Here is a 23244-nt window from a genome sequence, read left to right as displayed (position 1 = left end):
CAAAGATTTTAATTTCGTATATATCTCCTTTATTAATTGTTTTAAATATACACATCTAATTAAATTATATCATAGTAGCTAGTAGTATTATTATATTGTTATATTAGTTACTTGTGAGATATAATGATATTGAATGTATATGTAAAAAACTTTAATCCAAATAGTGCATATAAATTTATATAACTTATCTAACGATTTTCTTTTTCTTAAAATTAAGTATGAAAAAAGAACAAGTACTTCTAAGATTGATGTCTTTAGAGGTGGTAAGTTGGTAACGGGCTATTGTTTTAGAGTATGAAATTTTGAAGAAAAATTCTTTTTAGGTCTCTCAACATGTTCAAAGTAGATTGAGAAGTCTAAATTTTTTTAAATTTTTTTGAAAATCTGACAAACATAAAAGTTTGTTTGAAAGCATATTATTCTGGAGTGAATTGAGAGGGGATGATGTTTGCCAATCCTCTTGGCCCAAAATTGCAAGATCTAATGGGCAAAATTCGAAACTCCACATCCTCTGATCGCATCGAATAGAATCTCCGTCTTCCATAACCCAAATCAATCATTGACGAACAATATGTAAAAGTCTTCTCGTCAATGATTGGGGATCGGTAAATAACCTAATAAATACCCGTTCTCAAGAAAGACTCATGTACGAAACCTCTACCCAAATGTCTCTCACTTCACGCCCTCTCTTACTAACTTTAACGTCAAAACATCTACAAATATTCTCAACTTTAATCTTGAAGTTTCACTTCTGATCAAATAGTTTACCAATTTTTTTATAAAAGTAATTTTACCGAATAAGTGACGAGTGGTGTAGAGTTTTGTTTTTTTGACGAAGTGACGAGTGGCGTACGTAGAGTTCTAAAGTAGACATGAGTGGAGGAGATAAAATAAAATAGGTTACCATTTGTTTGTTTTTTTAATCTAAATATAAGTGAATATTCTCATAATATATGCAGGGGAACACAAAGCCATTCATCACAAGAATGTAAGAGTTTTTTTTTTTTTTTTTATAGACGAAAAGATAAAATCATAAAAAATTCACACATACAAAGTGAAGTGACGAGAGTTCGAACTTCGGTCCCGACGTCCAACACAAAAATTTCGATATTTTTACTAGTTGAGCTACGATTTGTGGATTTTTTTTTTTAATTTAAATATAAGTGAATATTCTCATACATCGAATTTTTATTTCTAAGTTTTTTTTTTTTTTTTACAGTTTCTAAGCTATGAAATGTTAACGGAATTTTCTAGAAGTGAGATAAGGAAATCAATCCATCCATTTTTTTAATATATCGGCTAGATATTTTTCCAATTTTCATGCTCATTCAATTACTACTACTATACTACATGAACCCAGAATTAATTTGTTTTTTGTTATTTTTCTAAAAAAGCAATAGTGTAGAAGTTTCTTCCTTATCTTAAATCCATCTCCACATGGGAAAGGAAGTTTCGCGAGAAAAAATGACGTAACGTAATTAATTTGTTCTTTTCCAACCTATCTATTTTATTCATTCATCTCCGTAATCTTTCCTTTTTCTTCTAATTCCATTCTCCCGAACCTTCTAGAACTATCACCATAAAAAACCGTTCTCTATTGGTAGCTATAGATTCTTCCCCATGGCTCCGTCGGCGGAACACAACACCAATTCCTCCACTCCCACGCCATTTCTCACCAAAACATACCATCTCGTTGATGACCGCGCCATCAACGACGTGATTTCATGGAACGATACTGGAACTTCCTTCATCGTTTGGAATCCTACCGTTTTCGCTAGAGATTTGCTTCCCAAATATTTCAAACATAACAATTTCTCCAGCTTCGTTCGCCAACTCAACACTTATGTAATTCATCATCACCATTATCATACTTATTTAATTATTAATTAATTCTCATTTTTCTATTTGGATTATTTTTAAATTGTGTTACTTCTTTTTGTTAATTTTTAGGGATTTAAAAAAGTTGCACCTGATCGGTGGGAATTCTCTAACGAATGTTTCCGAAGAGGTCAGAAACGTCTTCTCTCTGATATTCAGAGACGGAAAATCGTTTCAGCATCGCCGGCGGTGGCTTCAAATGCAACGACAGCTGTTCCGACGGCGAAGACGATTGTGTCACCGTCAATCTCAGGGGATGAGCAGGTTATTTCTTCGAATTCTTCGCCGTCGATTGCGCCGGCGGAGATTTTGGATGAGAACCAGAGGCTGAGAAAAGAGAATATGCAGTTAACGAAGGAAATAGAGGACATAAAATCGCTCTACAACAATATATTCAATCTTTTGTCAAATTATGTCAAATCTCAAGGAAAAGAGTGTTGTTCGACGCTTCATTTGTTACCGGATAATCGGTGCGACGGAGAAGATGCAGCTACGATGGCAGTGGAGGAAATAAACCCGAAACTGTTTGGGGTGACGCTAGGTACGAAACGAGGGAGAGAAGAAGGACGGTGTATTGAGGATAATACGGTGTTGAGCCTGCATCAACCAGTTCATGCGGATATGAAAGCAGGACCATTGGATTCAATTAATAGTGGAAAGAGGAAAAAATTGTGGCTAAATCGGTGCTATAGAGAGAATCAGAGTGTATGTAATTGACACGTGTGACTTTAGACGGATTAGGAACACTTTAGATTAACTTAGGGTCCGTTTAGAGACAATATGAGTCCTTAAGCACGGAGACGCACGTTTATCTTTAGGGGTGATCGCGGTGCGGTTTGGTTCGGTTTTGAGCATAAAAGTCATCCTAACCGCGAGATAAAAATGCATGCGGTTCGGTTTGGTTCGGTTGATTTTTAAAAAGTCATCCAAACCAAACCAAACCAAACCAATGCGGTTTGGATCGGTTCGGTTGGTGCGGTTTAAAACATAACGATTGTACCGAACAATTTAAAGCATAAAAAAAAAATAAAAAATTGAAGTTCCAAAATAACATTGTAGTACCAACAAAAATTATTTATCCAAAATAACATTATAGTAACTTACAATTTTAAATATATAAAAAAATTGAATTTTCAAAATAACATCACGGTACCGATAAAATTTGTTTATTTAAAATAACATTACAACACCAAAATAAAATTTCAGTACAAAAAATAAAAACAACTTGAAGTTCGATTAATTTGGTCGACTGACTTGGTAATTGGGCATGTATATTGGAATATAAATATATTTTCTTTTACGATATTGGAATATAAATATATAATAGTAACTTAATGCGGTTTTTGCGGTTATCCGCGATTTTTGCGGTTTTTGCGGTTTGCGGTTGAGTAAGAAAGCCATCCAAATACATCCAAACCAAATGCGGTTTTTGCGGTTTTCGGTTTGGTTTGGTTCGATTTGCGGTTTTATCTTACATGTGTGTGAGTGTGGTTAACCGTTTGGGACACTTTAGAGTCCTTTTAACATTAAATTTTTGTGTGGTTATCATGTGTGTTCGTGATAAAATCATTCGCTGTAACTATCATTTCCGTAAATACAAACTTTCAATAATATTTGGTTAACGCTTCATTTGTTCTGAATACGCTATTTGTCGCGGTTGATCCCTGATTTGAAGCTTGATACTATGATATGGTGATTTCAACCGTTCCTAAAATAAAGAAAGCACAAATTTGATTTAAATAATTAAAATAAAAAACACAAATTTCGGATCTTAATTTAAAAGTGCAAAGTTTTAAGTTTTAAATTACTTGAATTACATTAAACTCTTTCAAGCAATCAACCTCTCTATCTACTTCATCAATTTGTAACATCTTCCAATGAGTGTTAGCCTCGTAAGGTCTAATAAGTAGTTTTCTATCAATCTTCAAAGCTATTAAATAAGCACATGACAACCTATACGTTTCTTTTATTACACAACCATACTTTTTTTGATTCTAGCTGCATTCGCATGATCGAATTTCTTCACCTCGAATAAAGTTTAAGGATTGTCTAGATATGTTATACACCACCTTAGTGTTAGGATTGTAGTAAAAGCAACTTCATCATTTTTAATTTCTTCCTTAAACACCTTAAGAAACCGGTTAAGGAGAAGCCGGGCAGCATCCATGATGGCAGCTTTGATTTGAATATTCGAAAACACAATACTAACACTACACATGTCTTAGCTAGTTTTCGAAGACGACATTTGGGTTGACGTAAACATATGAACAGGGATACATAAGTTGTTATTACTATAAATAGATTACTCAATAATAATGAATGAAAATAAATGGAGTGAAATGCTTTTTTCTATGAATCTAAACAAAGACACTTAATAAATATAATTAATTTTTTTAAATTATAAATCAATTGTTTTAACCACCGATAATGAGTTGTTAATGTTGCAACACTCGCCTATGTTGTAGATGAGCTTCGGCGATATAACCACCCTCACCACCCACTCTCAAAGTCCCCATTCCCACGTTGAAGTTGTGAAGGGGATATTTGATGATAACTATGCAAGTTGCGGCTTCATAGTTGTGGCAAATTCCCCTTATCCGATCGTTATGCAAGCCGGCTAAACGAAGTTGATTTATGTATCTAAATTATTTCCCATATTATTCTGAAAATTCATTTATAGTTGTAGTAAAAGCAACTTTATCATTTTGAATTTCTTCCTCAAACACCTTAACAAATCGGCTAAGGAGAAGCCGTACAGCATCCATGATGGCAGATATGAGCTGGAAGAATGTTGTTTCCCTGATGGCAGATTTGCGCTGGAAGAGTGTTGTGTTGTTTCCCTGATGGAATATCTGAGCTGCAAGAGTGTTGTTTCCCTGATGGCAGATCTAAGCTACGTGATGAGTCGTGGACAAGAAATTGAATTTAATCGTTACTATAGCAAAAGTGAGATTCGTCTTAAGGAGCCATTCATTCAGTCATTCATTCTTGAATTGAATTCAATATTATTTTTTAAAAAAGAAATTACCGATACCAATACGTGTTAGATATTTATCCGATACGCGTGTCAGAGAAGTATCGAGCAATTAATGTTCTTTGATAATGGAAATGAAGGAGAGAAGACGGATACAATCATTGTTCCTCTTAAATAGTGAATGTCAGGGGACTTTGTGAGAATATACTGCTTTTGTGGAATTTTAAAAGACATTTTTAAAAAACTGTGAGTCAATAATCCCAAAATATTTTGAATCTTGATTAGAGACCACCACCACCATCGAATCAACTTGGAGTTTTACATGACGATAACCCCGAATCGATACCAACTTCAAGCCTTCAAAAATTCCCATAACTTAATAATTTTGCTGTTACATTGTATTTATGAGTTGAATATAATTAAGAATCATTGAAAATGTACCTAAACTAGTAATCGGATCCATGCAACGCACGGGCACAAATAGCTTATATGATTAGATAATGACATAAATTTTATTAAATATAACAATTAGACAAATATTAAATAACATGACACAACCACATAATAAAGAAATTATAATAACATAATTGTTGTCATAAAATACCAAAAAGCTTATATGATTTGCTCAAAATTGTCATTTTTTTTTTTACCTATTTTATTTAGTGTTAAACAAAAGCTATATTTTGTTTTGTTCTTGTTTCAGCTAGAAATAAAACTAATTAAGACTGTTGCCATACATGACGTAAAACAGTTCAGTTTCAGTCATTTTATATTGGCAAAATTTGGCAAGAATACATATGTAAACAAGTTCAATTTCGGATACCGTTTGTTTAAAATTCCCAATACATAAACCACAAAAAAAAGAAAGAAATTCCATTGCAAGTGTTAATTTTGTTAGTTGCCGAGTCACATAGTTGCTCATGTTTTAGCTAGATGGACCGTTAATAAACCTATGCTTATTTGCTTTCTAACCTTTCCTTTCCATTATTGACATCTCCAAAAAGATTTCGATAATTACTCTTCTCCCGTCTGCATATTTTTTATCCTCCCAAACCAAGGCAAAAAAAAAAAATTCGGGGAATAGAACCCGAAGTGAGTTTTTAGTGTACTTTTTGCGTCACAAAAAGAAACGCGGAGGGCCAGTTGAGTTATTATCAAAGATTTCAGCCTCCTCTAGTTTTGTTTTAAAAAAAGGTTATGATATTCCTACGGAAAAGTGGAAAAAAATGGTCGGTGAGTATAATTATCCGTGGTTTTTAAGCTGCCGGATAATTTATGGTTGAAAACTGTAGTGACATTTTTCTTGTGACCAAATTGCCGGAAATTCACGGCAAAAGTTACTGGCGGTTTTAAAACAATAAAATAAAAATCAAGTTTTCTTTAATCTAGTAAGAATAAGAGGCAGTTTAAAACCGCTGAAAAAATTGGCGCAAAACGTGCGGAATTAACACACTTTAATATTTGTATTTATGGAAACCATAATTCAAATTTGTTTAAATAATACAAATCTTATTAAATAAATCTTAATATTACAAATGTTAAAAGAAGATAAACTTATTCAAAAAAAGAAAGAATATGAGTAATGAGAAATCGTAGAGAGAAGGGAAAGAGAATGAATATAGTCTCAAGAAAAATCGAAGAAATGAGTGTGACTATGGTCGAGAAATAAAATATAACTGTTGTCATTTTCAGCAGTTTCAAAATTACCGCTAAAAGAAGAAGAAATTCGCCACTTGTTTCCAGCAGTTTATTTTGAATTAAAAAATATAAAACTGGTGCCCAATGTTTACGGCGATTTTCAATCATTTTGAATGTTTCAGGCAGACGGTGGTAGTTTGTACCATGCTAACATTTCCCCCACCCTAGCAACAAACCAACTTTTGTCTATAAAAAAAAAAGTAGCAATTAAAATTTAAAACTATTGCTATAACAGAATTTCCAGTTTACTTGGGCATTAAGGTACACAAATAAGAAGATTGGTACATTGCTGAGTAAGATAATGGAATGTCGATGTTACTGAAATCTACAACAAGCTGAATTTATATTTCACTACATTCTTCATTAGGCTGAGTAAACAAGATATTCCTCAGATTATGCAAGAGCTACATCTTTGTCAACATTTGAAATATGAATTATTTTGCAAACAAGAACTTCCAATGAGCACAGTCTATATTAGATTATTCAGCTCTAAGCTTGTGTTAGAAAAAGTTTGCAGTTAATAAACAACTATTAATACTACATCAGCTACGAGGACTTAATTAAAACTAGTTAATTCTGATACCACCTTTCATCCCCTTCAAGAATTTGTGCACTTGAGACATGGTAGGCCTGTTTGCAGGATTATCAGAGAGACAGACACAAGCAATCTGAAGCATTTGAAGCATCATCTGCTTAGAATCCGCATCGAGAACTGTAGGATCGAGGACTTCAGCAGCCTGTCCTTTCTTGATCTTCTGACCAACCCATCCAACCAAGTTTCCACCTTCAATCTCTTTGAAATCTGGTCCTGTCGGCTCTTTCCCGGTCACCAATTCAAGTAAAATGACACCGAAACTATAGACATCACCTCGTGTTGTTGATCTTCCACTCTGTCCATACTCTGGTGGAATGTAACCCAATGTTCCAGCAATATCAGTTGTGATATGAGTCTCACATGCACTGATCAATCTTGCTAGTCCAAAATCAGCAACTTTTGGCTCAAAATCTTCATTTAGTAAAATGTTGCTAGCTTTAACATCCCTATGAATGATGTGAGGTATAAAACCCTGATGGAGGAAAGTTAATCCTTTTGCTGCACCAGTCGCGATTTTGTAACGTTTGTTCCAGTCGAGGATTTCGAGTCCCCCGGTCCTGTTTCTCAACCAAAGGTCTAAGCTTCCATTTACCATGTATTCATAAACAAGGAGTTTCTCCTCACCCATTGAGCAATAACCAAGCAATGCAACTAGGTTTTGATGCTTTACCTTTCCCAAGGTTTCCATTTCAGCCATGAACTCACGATGACCCTGCGTTTTAGCTTCACTAAGCTTCTTCACAGCAACCGTTCTTCCATTTGGTAAAGTGGCCCTGTACACAGTTCCGAAACCTCCGTCTCCGATTATGTTTGTCTTGCTGAAATTGTCTGTAGCTTCAAGGATATCAACCAAGGTTAACTTCAGAAGAGGCTGCTCAAACATTGCTACATTGATACTCAAAGGTTCCTTTGATCTGCTACTGCTCAGGAAGTAAAGATTTTGATCCACATAACTGTGCAGTTTCCGATCCTCGAGTTCCTCAGGATCATTTTGCTTTCTGCTAATCCATCTATGCAGAAGAAAAGCAAAGATCAAGGTTATTAGTATGACTGTGATTGCAATTGCACCAAGCCTCCATGCATTAAACAATGTATATCTACCGATGCTTTTGACCTCACAATTTGTTCCCAACATCTGGCCACAAAGGTTCCTGTTTCCCAAAAATCTAACTCTTGATAGGTTTTGGCAAATACCAGTTCTAGGAATAGGCCCTTCCAATCTGTTTTGAGACAAATCTAGGTAGTTCAAATTAACTAGGCTGCATAGCTTCTCTGGAATTTTTCCGGATAATTGATTACCTGAAACATCAAAATACTCAATGCATTAGATTATCTGTTTTGAGAAAAATCTATGTAATTCAAATTAACTAGGCTACATAGCTTCTTAATTGATTACCTGAAACATCAAAATACTCAAGTTGCATTAGATTCCCTAGGTCTAAAGGAATCTCTCCGGTCAACAGATTTCTGTGAAGATCCAAAATTGTTAAGTAGGAAAGATTTCCCAAAGACCATGGCAAGTTCCCGTCGAAGAAATTGCAACTTAAATTCATTGTCTCAATCCTCCATGTCATGGAGTTTGAGAAAAGCTCGCCGACATGGCCTGAAAGCCTGTTATTCTGCACATAAAGACCAACTAGACTTTGCACACCCGACATAATGGATGGAAGCTCACCAATTAGCTCATTATAGCTCAAGTCCAAGTGAGTCAATTCCTTCATGTTCCCAAAACTGATTGGAATTGGACCATGCAGCATATTTCCTGTCAAATTCAGCTTCACCAAACGAGTCAACTTTCCAAAATTTTCAGGGATTGTACCGGAGAGTTGATTCTGTCCCAAATATAAACCTTGGAGTGTTACAGCATCTCCAAGCTCAAGTGGAATGGTACCTGACAACAAGTTTCCAGACAAATCTAAAGTTGTTAGATTTGTCAATCGCGAGAATGATCTTGGAATGCTACCAGAAAGTAAGTTGTTGCTTAGCAACAGATCAACAACCATTACACAGTTTCCTAATTCGTCAGGGATGGTGCCGGACAATTGATTGTGCGAAAGATCCAACACACCAATGTGTTGAACAAAACTTAAATCAGGAACGGTAAGCTGTCGAAAATAGGAAGATTCTTTGGCAGGTATAGAGCCCGAGAGATTATTGTGAGAAAGAACTAGGCACTGTAATTGACTTAGTTTCACCAATTTCTCAGGAATAGAGCCATTGAGCTGATTGTTTCCAAGGTCCAATGTAGTGAGTGAAATGCAATCACCAAGCTCACTCGGAATGTTTCCTTCAAGCATGTTTCCATTCAAATTAAAAACTGAGAGACTCAAAAGACTTCCAATTTCCTTAGGAATAGTACCTATCAAACGATTGTTGCTAAGAACAAGCCTTTGCAGAATAACTGCATTCCCAATCTCCATAGGTAGAGAACCCTCTAAGTGGTTATTAGAGGCAGAAAATTCCATCAGGGTTGATGAATTCCACAAACTAGAAGGTATCTGTCCACTAAAATTGTTGTTATCCAAGTCCAACACCATCAAAGGAAGCTCAGAAAGGTAATTAGGGATAGAACCAACAATCTTATTGTTCATCAAACCCAATTGAGTAAGATTCTTACAATTAACGAAAGCCTTCTCAATTGTACCACTAAGGTAGTTATCATCAAGATCAATCTCCAAAAGTGAAGCAGCATTACAAAGCTCCTCAGGTATAGAACCTGTCAACAAGTTACTAGTCAAACTGAGATGCTCCATCACAGAACAATTCCCAAGCTCAGGTGGAATCACACCAGAAAAACGGTTAGCAGAAAGCAACAGAGAATCAACATTAGCCCATTTTCCAAGCCAAGAAGGCAAAGCTCCCTGAAGAAGATTCTTTTCAGCTGAAAATGTTTTTATAGGAAGCTGAGAAAGCTCTTGAGGAAGTGAACCAGAAAGAGAATTGAAAGAAAGCATCACAGAAGTTAAATTTGAACAATTTCCTAACTCAGGTGGAATTGACCCATTAAGCTCAGAAAAAACAAGGTTCAAAATTTTCAATTTTTTCAACTTCCCTATAAACTTTGGAATTGAACATCTCAAAGGGTTATAAGAAAGGTCAAGTTTAGTCAACGATTCAAGGTTTTCCATTTCTTCAGGTAATGGACCTTCGATCAAACAAGAAGGTGAATACAAAATTTCTAGCCTCGAAAGCTTACCAATTTCCTTAGGCAATGTACCAGACAACTTGTTTAACCCAATGTAAAGTGCAGTGAGGTTCTTCCAGTTTCCAATTTCCGCCGGAAGCTCGCCGGAAAACGAGTTGTTTGAAATATCAACAGAAATCAAAGAGAGTGTTCCGGTGAAGAGAGTAATCGGAAGAGAACCTGAGAAAAAATTGTTGCTAAGGTCAAGAAACTGAAGTCTTGTCAAGTTTCCAAAACTCTCCGGTATTTCTCCAGTGAGTGCATTGCCGGAGAGGTCAAGTGTTCCTAGCTGAAACAAGCCACCAAGTTCACCGGGAATTTCGCCGGAGAATTGATTATCCTCGAGGTTGAGTATAGTGAGAGACGAGAGAGAGGACAGAGACGAAAGAGACACAGAGAGGTTACTTCTGAGGTAAAGAGAAGGAAGTTGGAGTTCAGTGACTCGTCCGAGTTGACATGTAACACCAACCCAGTTACAGTGAGGAGTTGAACGGTGCCATGAAGAAAGAAAGTGAGAATTTTGAAGAGACCCTTTGAAAGAAAGAAGGGAAAGTTTATCTGGGTTTTGGTCATTTTTGTCTTTAATGGCGTAACTTAGTTGGAAATTGAAAACGACAAGGTACGAGAATACTAGAATGTTGAAAGAAGAAGCCATGGATGAGTGAAGAAAAGAGTGTGTTTTTGGTGTTTATTTTAAAAGAATTTGGAGAGAGTAGTTGAGAATGCAAATAATGATGCCATTGAAGAGAAATGAAGAAGGGTGGTGTAGTGTAGTAGTGGTAGTAGAAGAAGCACGAAAGCCATTAGAGAGAGAGAGAGAGTACAGTACACGGTGGTAGTTCTAAAAGAAGAAGGACGTGTCAGAAAGCAGCACGCAACTCACGTGATTTCTAACCTTCATAACGGCAAATAAATCCTTTGTTCGATATGGACACGCAATACTTCAATCCTTACACACATTAGTTATTTTTTGGGTATATGTATTAATGATCACTAATGTCATATAGTTGTATCAAAGAAAACATTTGTGTCACCCAAAAAATATTTTCTACCTCTATTTATTTGTGATGGTGTGTATTTTGTCGGAAAAAATATGCATAAAGAAAATAAAATAATGCAATTAATAACATAAAAATATAACGTGAAAATTTCAAAATCAAAGAAAAAAAACCGACACTTTAATAAAAGAATACCAGAGAAAACAAAAAAAAATCAAATATAAGTTTAAAAATAGTTAATGCCTAAAGTTGTGATAAATGAGTGTGTATATATTCATACAGTAAAAAAGAAACAGAAAATAAATTTAGGAGTAGGTGTATAGGTTTACATCAAATCAAAAGAAAAATAAGTGTAGATGTTTAGCAAATGATTCGACCCATTTATATATCCAAACACAGCAAATTTATTGGTTAAGCTTCATCAGAAAACACGGGTTTGGTCCAGCTCTTTTTCATTAATTTGTGGAACCTTGTCTCTTCTCACTTTGATAAACTAGGTATAAATATGTTCTTCCCTACTAATCCCTCAAATAAACAAATTGTTTTAGGAGTAATACTAGTACCATAATTAGAATATTTTTGTAGGACTAGCTTAGCTAGGCTTGAAGTTGTGATTAGCACATTGCACGGCTATGGTTACATTAATCCTCATACTACAAATTAATATTCTAACTTTTCTTTAAAGTATGGTCCGCTGATTTCTTTAATTGTCTTTGATTTGGCATCAAATGGAGAAAAGTGTTTGTTGATGCACTAACCACTTCTGCATGCCTAGTCTATAATAACTTTATTTTCTAAATATTCATTAATTGATCTTAAACACCTGTTTGGTTCCGTTCTGCTGCAACAATTCCACACATTTTCTCAAAATTACGGCAACATCGTTAATGTAGAAGCTGCATTTGCTAGCTTGTCAAAATCACGCCAGTTTTTGCTCACATACACTAAATTCATCTAAAATATGGCAAATGCTAAGTTGCATCCGAGCTCTCCAAGTAATAATGATATTAATAAGGAAATTTTATATTAAAAATGTAAAAATTTATTTTTTTATGTTTAATAAGTGTTTTGAGGCACTGTCTAGCATAACTCTTAAAATATACTACTGAAATCCTTAAATACATTAAATATATTTTTTTCAGATAGTTTAGTGGTTAAAAATTTTACTCTTAAAGTAGATAAGGAGATAATCGGGGTTCGAACTCCGACCTCCTAGATATATAATATAATGTTCTTGTCAACTGAGTTGAGCTCAAATGATAATACATTAAACATTCTATAACTTAAAAAAGTAAATTTTTTCTAATAATATATTGTAATATAGGAAAAATATTTAAACTTCTTCAAGTGGTCCACGGTGAATCAGTATTTAAAAAATATTTAAAATATGGGTCAAGATCATTTATGTAAAATTTCAGACAAATTCAAAATCATTTGATATGTTATTGAGAGACATCAAAATTAACGGTTTGCGTCTTTTTTTTATATGTCATTAATCTTTATGTGTCGCAATAGCATATCAAATAATTTTGGATTTGTCTAAAATTTTACACAAATGATCTATATGATATAAACTTTCAATCCAATGGTGGATTTTATAAAATTTATATCGGTTAAAATATTATTAAGAGGGTAACATTTGGTGTCAAACTAGTTGGTGTCATTTGATCCTGACCCTTAAAATATTATCGAAAATATACGATGATGTTGGAAAGTATAATTTAATGATTATTTTCGTTTTTATGATTGAAATAATGACTTAATTGACACCGGTTTGGTTAAAACAACATATAATAAAGATGTAACTCGTACTGAATTGATGCTAATAATGTCATTTTTTTGACCATATAAACGAGAAGAATCGTGATTTTTACTTTTAAAAAATATTATCAACAATCATTAGAATTGTTGATAATTTTAAACATTAGTCTACAATAGACACTTATGAAACTGGTCCACCATAACATTCGTCTATTTTTACCATTATGAGGTGATGATGAGATGTATAAGTAAAAACTACTACATGTGGAGTGCAGATCAGTGTTTGATATGGTAATTAGTGAACTGACATAACAACACTGGAGAGTGGTTAATGTTGGGATTTGGGTTAATTTGTTTAGCAACATTCCAGTTATAAGACTTAGTGTACGACCCAGGGTTGTTTTGGTCATTAGGAAACCAATTGACTTTTTAGCATAAGGACTAGATATTTGAAGGGACGGTGACCCATGACTAGGTCTATGGGTTTATTTGGAGCATCAAATTCCAAATAGTACTAATAGTAGTAGTGCTTTTGTCTGAACCAGGGCTGTCTCTTCCCCTCAAGCATGCCAAGTTTTGGAATATTTTGGAACCCTACAAATTACCTCTGTTTTTTGCTACACAACTCCGTTCTATATTCTTCTATTTTTGACCTTTATTTATTATAGGCTCCTTGCCATGTGAAATTCGTTTTCAAGAAAGAGGAAGTTTTATATGGGCATAATTTCAAAACAAAGATTTAGGTACATACATAAATAAGAAAAAATTAAAATTAAATAATTTAGTAACATTATCTAATCTAATAATAATAATAACAATCAATGTTTTTATCATTTATTTTTTTTAGTTTACATATGTAAGTCTAAATATAATTTATTTAATGTTATGCCTAAGTAAGAACTACTCCTATAAAAACAATAAATTAAATAGAGCGAAAATAAATGTAAAAAGAATAAATATTAAGTTTGTTTTAATTTCGTAATGTGTTGTCGCTTATATCGATATAACCGACAACACATTGAAGAATCCGGTTGGATTTGGATCGGGTCGCGGGTCAATAGTTGCGAAAGATTAGACATGAACAATTCCATACAGTCGGGTACTGGTCTTTAAAATTTCATCTCTTGGTAACCGAAACAGACCGAACAATTATATTAAGATAAAATTAATTTTTTTTCCATTCTCTCTCTCTCTATATATCTTGTATACTCTTTCCTTTGTTGTTTTTATCCATATATAATATAAGAGAGAAATATTATATTTTACAAGCTTATAATATGTTGATGAAAGATGTGTGAAAGATATTCTAATATATATTCTTGTTCTATTTTAATTTCTACTTCTTTTCTACTTGATTTATTATTGTCTTTAAATCTACAAATTTAAAACAAAATAACTGCATTTCACCCTCTTTGTTTTTTCTTTTAGTTCTTCTATCATTTGTTGTATTGTGTACGATGTATTAAACTATTTGAAAATTATGAATTTTTGGATAACCAAGTTTTAGATATAAACAAAGTTTTAATCGAACCCGTAATAACCAACATGATCTACTTGTCACACGTACACCCCAACAAACCGAAGATATATACAGTCGAAATTGGGTCCAAATGGTTACAATTTTTATCGTGATTTCATAACTTTTAACTCGAAAGGTGGGATGGATAACTCAATTGGTTAAACTATAGTTGAACTGTGAATTAATGAGTCGGAGATTCAGAATTCAAATTCTGACAAAAAGAAAACTAACACATCAATGTAATATAATAAAAACTAACAATTTTGCCATTAAAAAAAATACCCAAATACTACCAAAACTACCTGGTATGCATTTAAAAAAATTTATACACTCAAAACTATAGTACTAGTATAGTAGGAACATCTATTTATTTTGAGAAATGATGATAGTCATATACCCTACATACGTACACAACTCTCACTTGAATATATATGTTCATCTTTATTTATGGTATATTACTATATTATTACATCAATGCTTATATGTTGTCCTAAAATAATACAACGTGACAAGAGTACCAGTGATAATAGTAATATAGTAAAAAGACTAACTATAGTCTTTTTATTTGATATTTTTGAAATGTGTGAAATAATTGAATAGTTATATCAAGTTTATCTTCGTTTATTTTCACCTAATAATTCAACAACCAATTTAGTAGCTAGGTGTTAAGTGTTCACAACAATTATTTCTCCCCTTAGACATAAAACAACAATTATGTTGGTGTCAATTAAATTTTGTACGGCTCAAATGAATGTCAATTAATAGAAGGAAACGTGATGCAAAAGAGAAGGCATAGTGTTTAAAGAGAAGGCATATTATTTTGTAATAAAAAACTATCATTTCCATATTAATTTTTTTAGTATGTTTAACAAGTGTTCATGATACAGTTTAATATGAACATATTTTGTATTTGAATCGTAGAGTCCTTTGTTTATTGCACTTGACATATTTATCTTGTCTCAAAAAATTTAGAATTTCTTTGCGGGGACAATTCACACGAAACGGATTTGTGCTTTTAGTCTTGAATTATCATATAGAAAAGCATATATATATATATGTGCCCATATTTCGTTTTTTAAAGTCTACAGTACATTACATATATAACAAAAAAATAAGTTATTCCACTTAAGTGATTATTAATGAACTCTTCTTAAAAGAAAAATTGTTTATAGAAACTCGAGTTCAATTCCTTCAAAAATAATTTTTAATAAAATTTTATTTACCTCTCAAACTTATTTTGAATCATCATAGACATTTTCTTTAAGAATTAAAGTATTAACACACAACAAAGGTAGTCCAACGTCATTAAAAAAATAATTCCTCTATCTCAAATTAAGTATCACTTTATGAATAAAATTTTATTTTAAAATTGTACCAAAAAAAAAATTAAAATGAATGTTATTCCCACTTTTTTAATGTAATATTTTCTAATTCTACCCCTAATTATTACTATATGTCCCAAGAAATTACCAACTAATAATTTATAGGAATAATTTAGTAAAATGTTTACTTTTTTTTATAATATAATTATATTTTCTAATATGTGTACAAAAAAACTAATTGTGTCAAGTCACTTCAACCAATTATATTTTTTGGCCCCTCTCATAATGGGATTTGATTTGGAATGGCAGCACCTAATCGTTTAGGGTGGCAATGAGTACCGGGTACAATATGCATAATTTGTCTCATTAAAAAGTTTTGAAAGACAATAGAGAAAATAGTACAAAAAAAAATTGAAGATTGAACATAAAATCTACACTTTACTCATTGTTTGTTGAAACCGTACATAGCTAGCACATGAAGAATATGATGTGCAGCCCATACCTATAATGTGGACCTTTATTTACCTGCTCTATCTGCTGCACCATAAAGCAATGTTGCCTTAATCCTTTTCCATGACTCACCATTTTCTTGTGATCCAAATGAACACATAATTAGTTACAACCATTTATTAAGCACCTTGATGCAAAAAAGGAAAAATTGTTCATCTTTAGCTTAGTGTTACTGCTGATTTAAACCACCAAAGTATATAATTAGATTAATCCCTCTAATAAGAAGAAGTTTACTTTCAAAAAATAATTAGATTAATCTATCTGATACTTATTATAAGAAGAAGTTTACTTAATATAAGAATCTTTAGCTTAGGGATACTGCTATTTAAATAAATATGTATTTAGAAAACCAAAATTTAGTCTTTTAAAATATTTGATTATACAACTTTCAAAAAAAAATATTCTAAATTTAGTATACTGTCTTAACTAGTGCATTAGCTTAAAAATATAAACATATTGTCAATCTACTAGACTCAACCTCAACCACGGTTTTTTTTATTATTTAGGTTTGACAGTTAATAATTTGTCCAGCTGAATTATAATATCAAAAAATATAATTAAATTTAAGTGAAGTCTACATTATTTCTTGATAATTTGATACTACCTCCGTATTATAAGACAATGTTTGACAAAAATGTATTATTCATTTACTTTGTTTTGACCGTATTTTTTAATAATATATAAATGTAAATATTAGCTTATAAAATATTGTTAAATTTGTTTTGATGAGTATTTTCAAAATATTAAATTTTTACTAATAGAAAATTAAATATATTAGTGATCAAAATTGTGTACGTGCAGTGGTCAAACAGAGTCTTATAATTAGGGACGAAGGTAGTAGTATTTATCCAACAACTCATTATAACAAGCCACATAAATAAATTTGCATGCGTTGCTTACAACTAATTTTTAATTAACTTCACATGCGTATAATTTATTCTAATTAATTATTAGGTAATTAAATACCCCGAAATTATAAATAAATTGTGTAGAAAAAACCTTAAATCTATGGCCAATGTTCTCAATCTGAAAAAAAACAAAAGAAAATGTTAGGTGTTTGGATCGAGCAGCAACAAATATGGACCAACAACACCTTAGGAAAAAATACAATAATATGAAATTAAGTTAAAGGTTCAGAGGTGGTCCTGAAACCTGATTGTGGCAACTCATCTAACCAAGGAATAGAGGCACAAACATAAGCAATAATGTATCACTGTCAATCTTATACATTCAGAATCCAAATATAGTTTCTTGTATATATCATATTACTGATCAAGCTTAATTACATGAACATTTCTCTCACCAATGCAAATTCTTTCCAACCTGTACTCCATCATCCATCACCATCCCAATTCACTTCTTTTTCAAAAAACAAAAATACCTGCACGCTTATATTTTCAAGTATTTCATGTCAATTTTACCTTCAATATAGTGGCCATATGTTTCTCATGTATATACAACGTTAATGTCATATTTTCATATGTCACTATCTCCACATTGATTCCATCTTGGTAGGAAGCTGCCAATTTCTTTCCACAAAATTTGGCTTTCAATCTTCTACATATGTTTCTATAAAATGCATGCTTTTCTTATCTATTGGAATTACGATTACAGTAGTATTAATTATAGTGTCATTTTTATCACTTGTAAAAAAATATGTTTTATCCCTTATAAAAAATATGTTAAATGTAATGTATGTTGAGTGTTTGTTGATGATCTCTTAATACTAATTAACGACATTGTGCATATTTATTTTCATCATCATAATTTTGTTAAATTATCACAAAGTGGAGACGCATTCACAAATTCTTAATTACGTCTTAAATCATGAGAAAAGATTTATTTTATTTATGTTGAAGCAACTCCTATTTTTGTTCAAGATATTTCATCTTCGAGTGGCATGACTTTCCCTATCGTTGGAGATGTCCTAGACCCTTGAGAATGAAGTTTTTTTTGTGAAAAATTGCATCAAGAAGATGAAGTGGTAGTAGACTCAATTCCTTTAAAAAGTCGGACTAAGTTCATTGTAGTATCGGAATCTAAATGTTTCTTCTGCGACTCAGCAAACTATATGAATTTTCTGAGCAAACTATGGTTTTATACTTACTAATATTACTAGTATATTCCAACAAAAACATTTAATTTTGTGTGTGTTTCCTTTTGCAAATTTTAAATTCTTTTGTTGACCCTATTTACTGCCCCACCCTTATCTAGTTTATAGTTTTATATATAATTTTCTTGTTGACCTATTTCCACGTCACATATATTGGGATATGCAAGCATTATCTTTTCTAATGTAAGTGTTTCTCTTATCTTTTTTAGGTAATAGGTAAAGGGATTTGCAACCAATTAACCCGTATCATATGCTAGTACTAGTACATACTCCCTCCGTCCCAAAAAGAATGACCCAGTTGACCGAAACACGCATGCCAATGCATAACTTTGGCGACTAATATCTTTAATTGTATAATAGTAAAAATTATAAAAAATTGATATTTTGAAAATACTCATCGAGACGAATCTAACAACATCTTATATGTTAATATTTATTTTTATTTATTAGTAGAAAAATATGGTCAAAACAATATATATGAATAGTGCATATATTCAAAATGGGTCATTCTTTTTGGGACGGAGGGAGTACATATATTGGGATATGCAAGCATTAGTTTTGAATTTTCATCATATGTGTGAGTGGTGTTATTAAAATAAGTGGTCTTTAATTAGTAGTACCCGTACTTGAAATAATTTAGGTAGCATTTGAGGTAGCACGACCAAAAGAGAATTGCCATGAGTGGGTAATTTTATAGGGAAAAGAAATAAACAGAATTCTATCACTGCCATGGCAAAAAAGTAAGGCATGCCAGTGGTGTACATAGATAGATTCATGCAGAAGAAACTAATCACAATCAGGTCCCAATAAACATAAAAACCAACCACTCACACAGTTACACTAACTCTGCATTCACTATTATGTTATGTATACACAGTTAGTTATAGTGTGACTCATTATTTATTTGCACTCGTCACCAAAATGCATTGCTGTTAATTACTTCTATGTAAATTATTTTGTGGATATTTGGTTTCAATTCGGTCAGAATTGATTTATGGATATGTAGAATGATTCTGCTTTTAGAATGGATTTTATTTGAAGTTAGAAATTGTAGCTTCTCATTCTAAAATTGATTTTTACACTCAAATTTTTTGTTCAACTCATTTTTGTATGAATATATCGAAACATAAATCAATTCTATCAAACTCAATTCTATTAAAATCAATTCTGTCAAAATCAATTCTATCAACCGCAGAACCAAAGATATACTTCTATGTATTACTAGTTTACTAATACTATATATATATAATTTTGACAATGAATATCCTTAATTATTTCTTCTTAATTTATCTTATGGGGATTGAGGAGAGGACTCAACTCATGGTATAGCATAGTAGTAGTATTCTACTACTTCTACTACTACTAATACTATTGAGAGAACCGTGTACGCTTAAATTGGATTAATTTTTCCTCAGTTTGATGATGAGTTTTGATTATTGAACTGTAAGAATTTTTTTTCCAAAAATGGAAATTTGAGAAAAGATTGTGATAAGACCTTAGCGTGACCAAGGCCAAGTGGAGGCAAATTCAAGTTCATGATTTTGACTGCTCCTTTATTACAAAAGAGAGATTCTATTTCTCTTTTTTACTTTTGTACACGATTGATTGATGACGCCTATTTTTTTTACCCAAAAGATTTTATTTCCTTTGTGCAAGAATTTAAATTTTCAATTAGTATTTTTTATCTTATTAAATAGTATTAATTATTAATTTGAAAAATAAATCTCTCTATTTATAATTAAGGATGATATACAAGTACTTAAAATTTTTTCTTTAAGGTGAATAAATATAATATTTAAAATTTAAAATTTAAATTTCAATCCCTACATTCATATATAAGACAATGTTTCGAGTACTTGGACTAATCTCATGAAAAGAATTTCTTGTGATATTTCTATAACAGATCTGACCTCAAGTGCACATCTTTAAGGAATCATTCGCTATGGAGTTAACCTGTCAAAATGTTATCCTATGTAGAAAAGGGATTTCGATGATTTGAAAGGTGTTAATATATATTATCCTTAATCTCAATTACCAAATAATGCGACACTATTTTAGTGTATTCGAAACAAAAATTCATCTATCTAATCTAATAATAATAAAAATAAAGTTACCAATAATGAATTGGTCTAAGTGGTAAGGGTCTTGGTCCCCTTAAGCATGTGGTTAGGGGTTCGATTCCTGGCTCATACGTATGGAGAGAATTCGGTTGAGAGGGGAGAACCCATCTTGTGTGCCCTACAGGTTCCCCGACAGATGGAGATTAGTCATCGCTATCGGCGGTGGAAACTTCGTACCAATATCATGGTAACAAAAAAAAGTTATACAAAATAAAAATAAAAAAATTATTTCAATTATACACTATAAAGTTGAAAATGAGATAGATGGATACAGAGGAGCACTACTCAAGTGTAGTGTACCGATAAAATTGGTTGGAGCAGTGTACGATAAAGGTTGGATTGAAGTACGAGTTATAAATAAGATCATGCACACTGCCACTATTTTTGCAGTCATGTGCTGGTTCCCTTTTCTTATACTAATTGGAATCTTTTTTGTTTCTTTCTGATTTTCTACTACAAATTATTTTCTACAATCAAAAATTAATTTTGCCTATTTTCTGGAATTTGAGAGCCATTGAAAATGTCATTTTCTGACACCTTATAGGTGTATATTTAGAAATATCATGCATCAAAACTATTGAATTAAACTTGTCAACAGGGTAAACCCACACCCTTCAACTTTGCCCAATATTGTGGTGAGTATTAAGTACTACAAGAGCATCTCTCGTAAGCAACCTTTTAAGTATAAAAAAATGAGTAGAACAATAATTTATCTTCTTAGAGGAGTTTGTTTATAACACACTATCTGACTCCAGTTATTTTTAAGAATTAGTCTTATAGCAAATTCAAAATATGTAAACTACAAAGACATTTTAGAAAAATTATTTCACATTATAATAGTACTAGTACTTCAGTCGCATGAATTTAACTTAGTTGGTAGGCAAGAAATTTGCTATTTTCCTGCGGAAAAATATCTGCAGGTCTTCCTAAGGATTTTCCCGCGGATTTCACATTTAGGACCCATTTGCTGCGCAATTGAACCGGTGGTTCGGTAAACCGGCCGGTTCACCGGTTTTTAGCGGTTCATATCGGTCTAATAGCTTAGCTGATCCAACGTATGAACCAGACCGGACTCTCTCCGGTTCACGGTTCGACCGGTTCGACCGACCGGTCCGGTCCGGTTTTTAAAACACTGATTTAATTTTAAAGTTCTGATTGTTAGGTTACCAATCTTACCAACTTTCAAGATAGTGACCAACTAGGTCAAGTAATAGGCATTTGGATTTCTTAAGCCAAACCCAGATTTTATTATTATAATATTAAAAATGAAAGAGCAAATTACACTGTTTTAATTACATTTTTCTCTTATACAAAAATATTAAATAAGTAATCTTCTCTCTTAAAAGATGATTGGTTTACATTCTCCTCCCCCCTCTTTCTCTATTAATGTATATATTTTATTTTTCTATTTTTGATTCACAATAACTTAAATTTTTTTGAATATGATTATAATGGATGAAGCAATACAAGATTAAATTTTATTATATTATAAAATCATAAAACTAATAATAAGAAAATATTCAGAGTTAATTATTAGTTACATTGTAAGTTATAAAGAAAAAGAAGATTGATTTCTCAAGTGTGGCTTAAAGTTAATAGCTCTCATAAAAATATCCTTTATGTTAAAATGTAATGAATATTTAATTTTTTAGGGATCAGAGTGTAATTCAAATAGGGGTGAGATGGATAATATAACTGATTAAACTAGTTGAGCTAAGGGTTAAAGAAGTTGGAAGTCCAGGGTTCAAGTCCTGACAAGGTATAAAAAACTAGTAGTTTAGACGTTAGAGTATAAAAAGGGAGTTAAATATAATTTACTCACACTATAGTTAAGACCACAACTCTTTAGAAATCAAATAAATCTGGTAAGAATAAAACTTGGCCTGTAATATTAAACAAACATGCAGCATAATATGAGTAACTAACTAAATTATAATACCACAAAAGTGTTAAAATATACCCAAAATATCAATATAAATTAGAGTAAATTACACTCTCCTTTCTTGAAAGAAGTTTAAATTACACTTATCTCCCCTCTTATATTAAAATATACACTTTAGTCCATTTTAACATAAATAAACATTTTTGTGACAACAATTAACTTTAAGCCACTATTTTATGTTAAAAAATATCAAGTCATCATTGAAAAAATTAATTTTCTTTCTTTGAAAATTTTATTATTTTAGAATATAAATTTAATATATAATAGTTTCTTAATTGAGTTTAGTAATTTATCCAAGATTTTAATTTTATTTTTTATAGTTTCATAATTTATAAAAGCATTTAACATTATATGTTAATGATGTGCGTAAAAAAAAAAAACTTGCATTAGAAGTTTGATTATATTAAAATGAAGTTTTATTAAAAGAGAAAAATGTAGGTTTTAATATTAGGGTGGAGGGGAGTGTAATTTTCTCTAATATATTTTGTATATTTTGTATAAAAGGGGAGGAGAGTGTAATTTTCTCTAATATATTTTGTATAAGAGGGGAGAGGAGTGTATATTTTAACATAAGAGGGAATGGTAGTGTAATTTAAGCCTCTCTGAAGGGAGGAGAGTGTAATTTAGTCT

The 23244-nt window shown here is 31.9% G+C and overlaps 2 protein-coding genes across 2 annotated transcripts; one reads left to right on the top strand and one right to left on the bottom strand.

Moving 5' to 3' along the window:
• Positions 1 to 1480: 1480 nt before the first annotated feature.
• Positions 1481 to 2716, top strand: LOC123881398 (heat stress transcription factor B-2b-like). The gene is made up of 2 exons (XM_045930083.1): positions 1481 to 1845; positions 1951 to 2716. The coding sequence occupies exons 1-2, from the start codon at positions 1621 to 1623 to the stop codon at positions 2593 to 2595; spliced, it is 870 nt and encodes a 289-aa protein (XP_045786039.1). The 5' UTR covers positions 1481 to 1620; the 3' UTR covers positions 2596 to 2716.
• A 4162-nt stretch (positions 2717 to 6878) lies between these two features.
• LOC123895306 (leucine-rich repeat receptor protein kinase EMS1) lies at positions 6879 to 11802 on the bottom strand. Its single transcript, XM_045945563.1, has 2 exons — positions 8542 to 11802; positions 6879 to 8444 (listed from the first exon to the last, which is right to left on the bottom strand). Exons 1-2 carry the CDS (start codon positions 10982 to 10984, stop codon positions 7117 to 7119), a joined length of 3771 nt encoding a protein of 1256 aa, XP_045801519.1. The 5' UTR covers positions 10985 to 11802; the 3' UTR covers positions 6879 to 7116.
• Positions 11803 to 23244: the final 11442 nt, after the last annotated feature.

The sequence above is a fragment of the Trifolium pratense genome, linkage group LG1, assembly GCF_020283565.1.
Source record: "Trifolium pratense cultivar HEN17-A07 linkage group LG1, ARS_RC_1.1, whole genome shotgun sequence".
In the NCBI taxonomy this organism is placed as follows: domain Eukaryota; kingdom Viridiplantae; phylum Streptophyta; class Magnoliopsida; order Fabales; family Fabaceae; genus Trifolium; species Trifolium pratense.
This window is presented reverse-complemented; position numbering and strand designations above follow the sequence as displayed.

Coding starts and splice junctions, on each gene's coding strand:
- LOC123895306 (XM_045945563.1), bottom strand. CDS start 10,984: ATGGCTTCTTCTTTCAACATTCTAGTATTCTCGTACCTTGTCGTTTTC. Junction 8,445..8,541: donor TGAGTATTTTGATGTTTCAG/GTAATCAATTAA, acceptor TTGATGTTTCAG/GTAATCAATTATCCGGAAAA.
- LOC123881398 (XM_045930083.1), top strand. CDS start 1,621: ATGGCTCCGTCGGCGGAACACAACACCAATTCCTCCACTCCCACGCCA. Junction 1,846..1,950: donor TTCGCCAACTCAACACTTAT/GTAATTCATCAT, acceptor GTTAATTTTTAG/GGATTTAAAAAAGTTGCACC.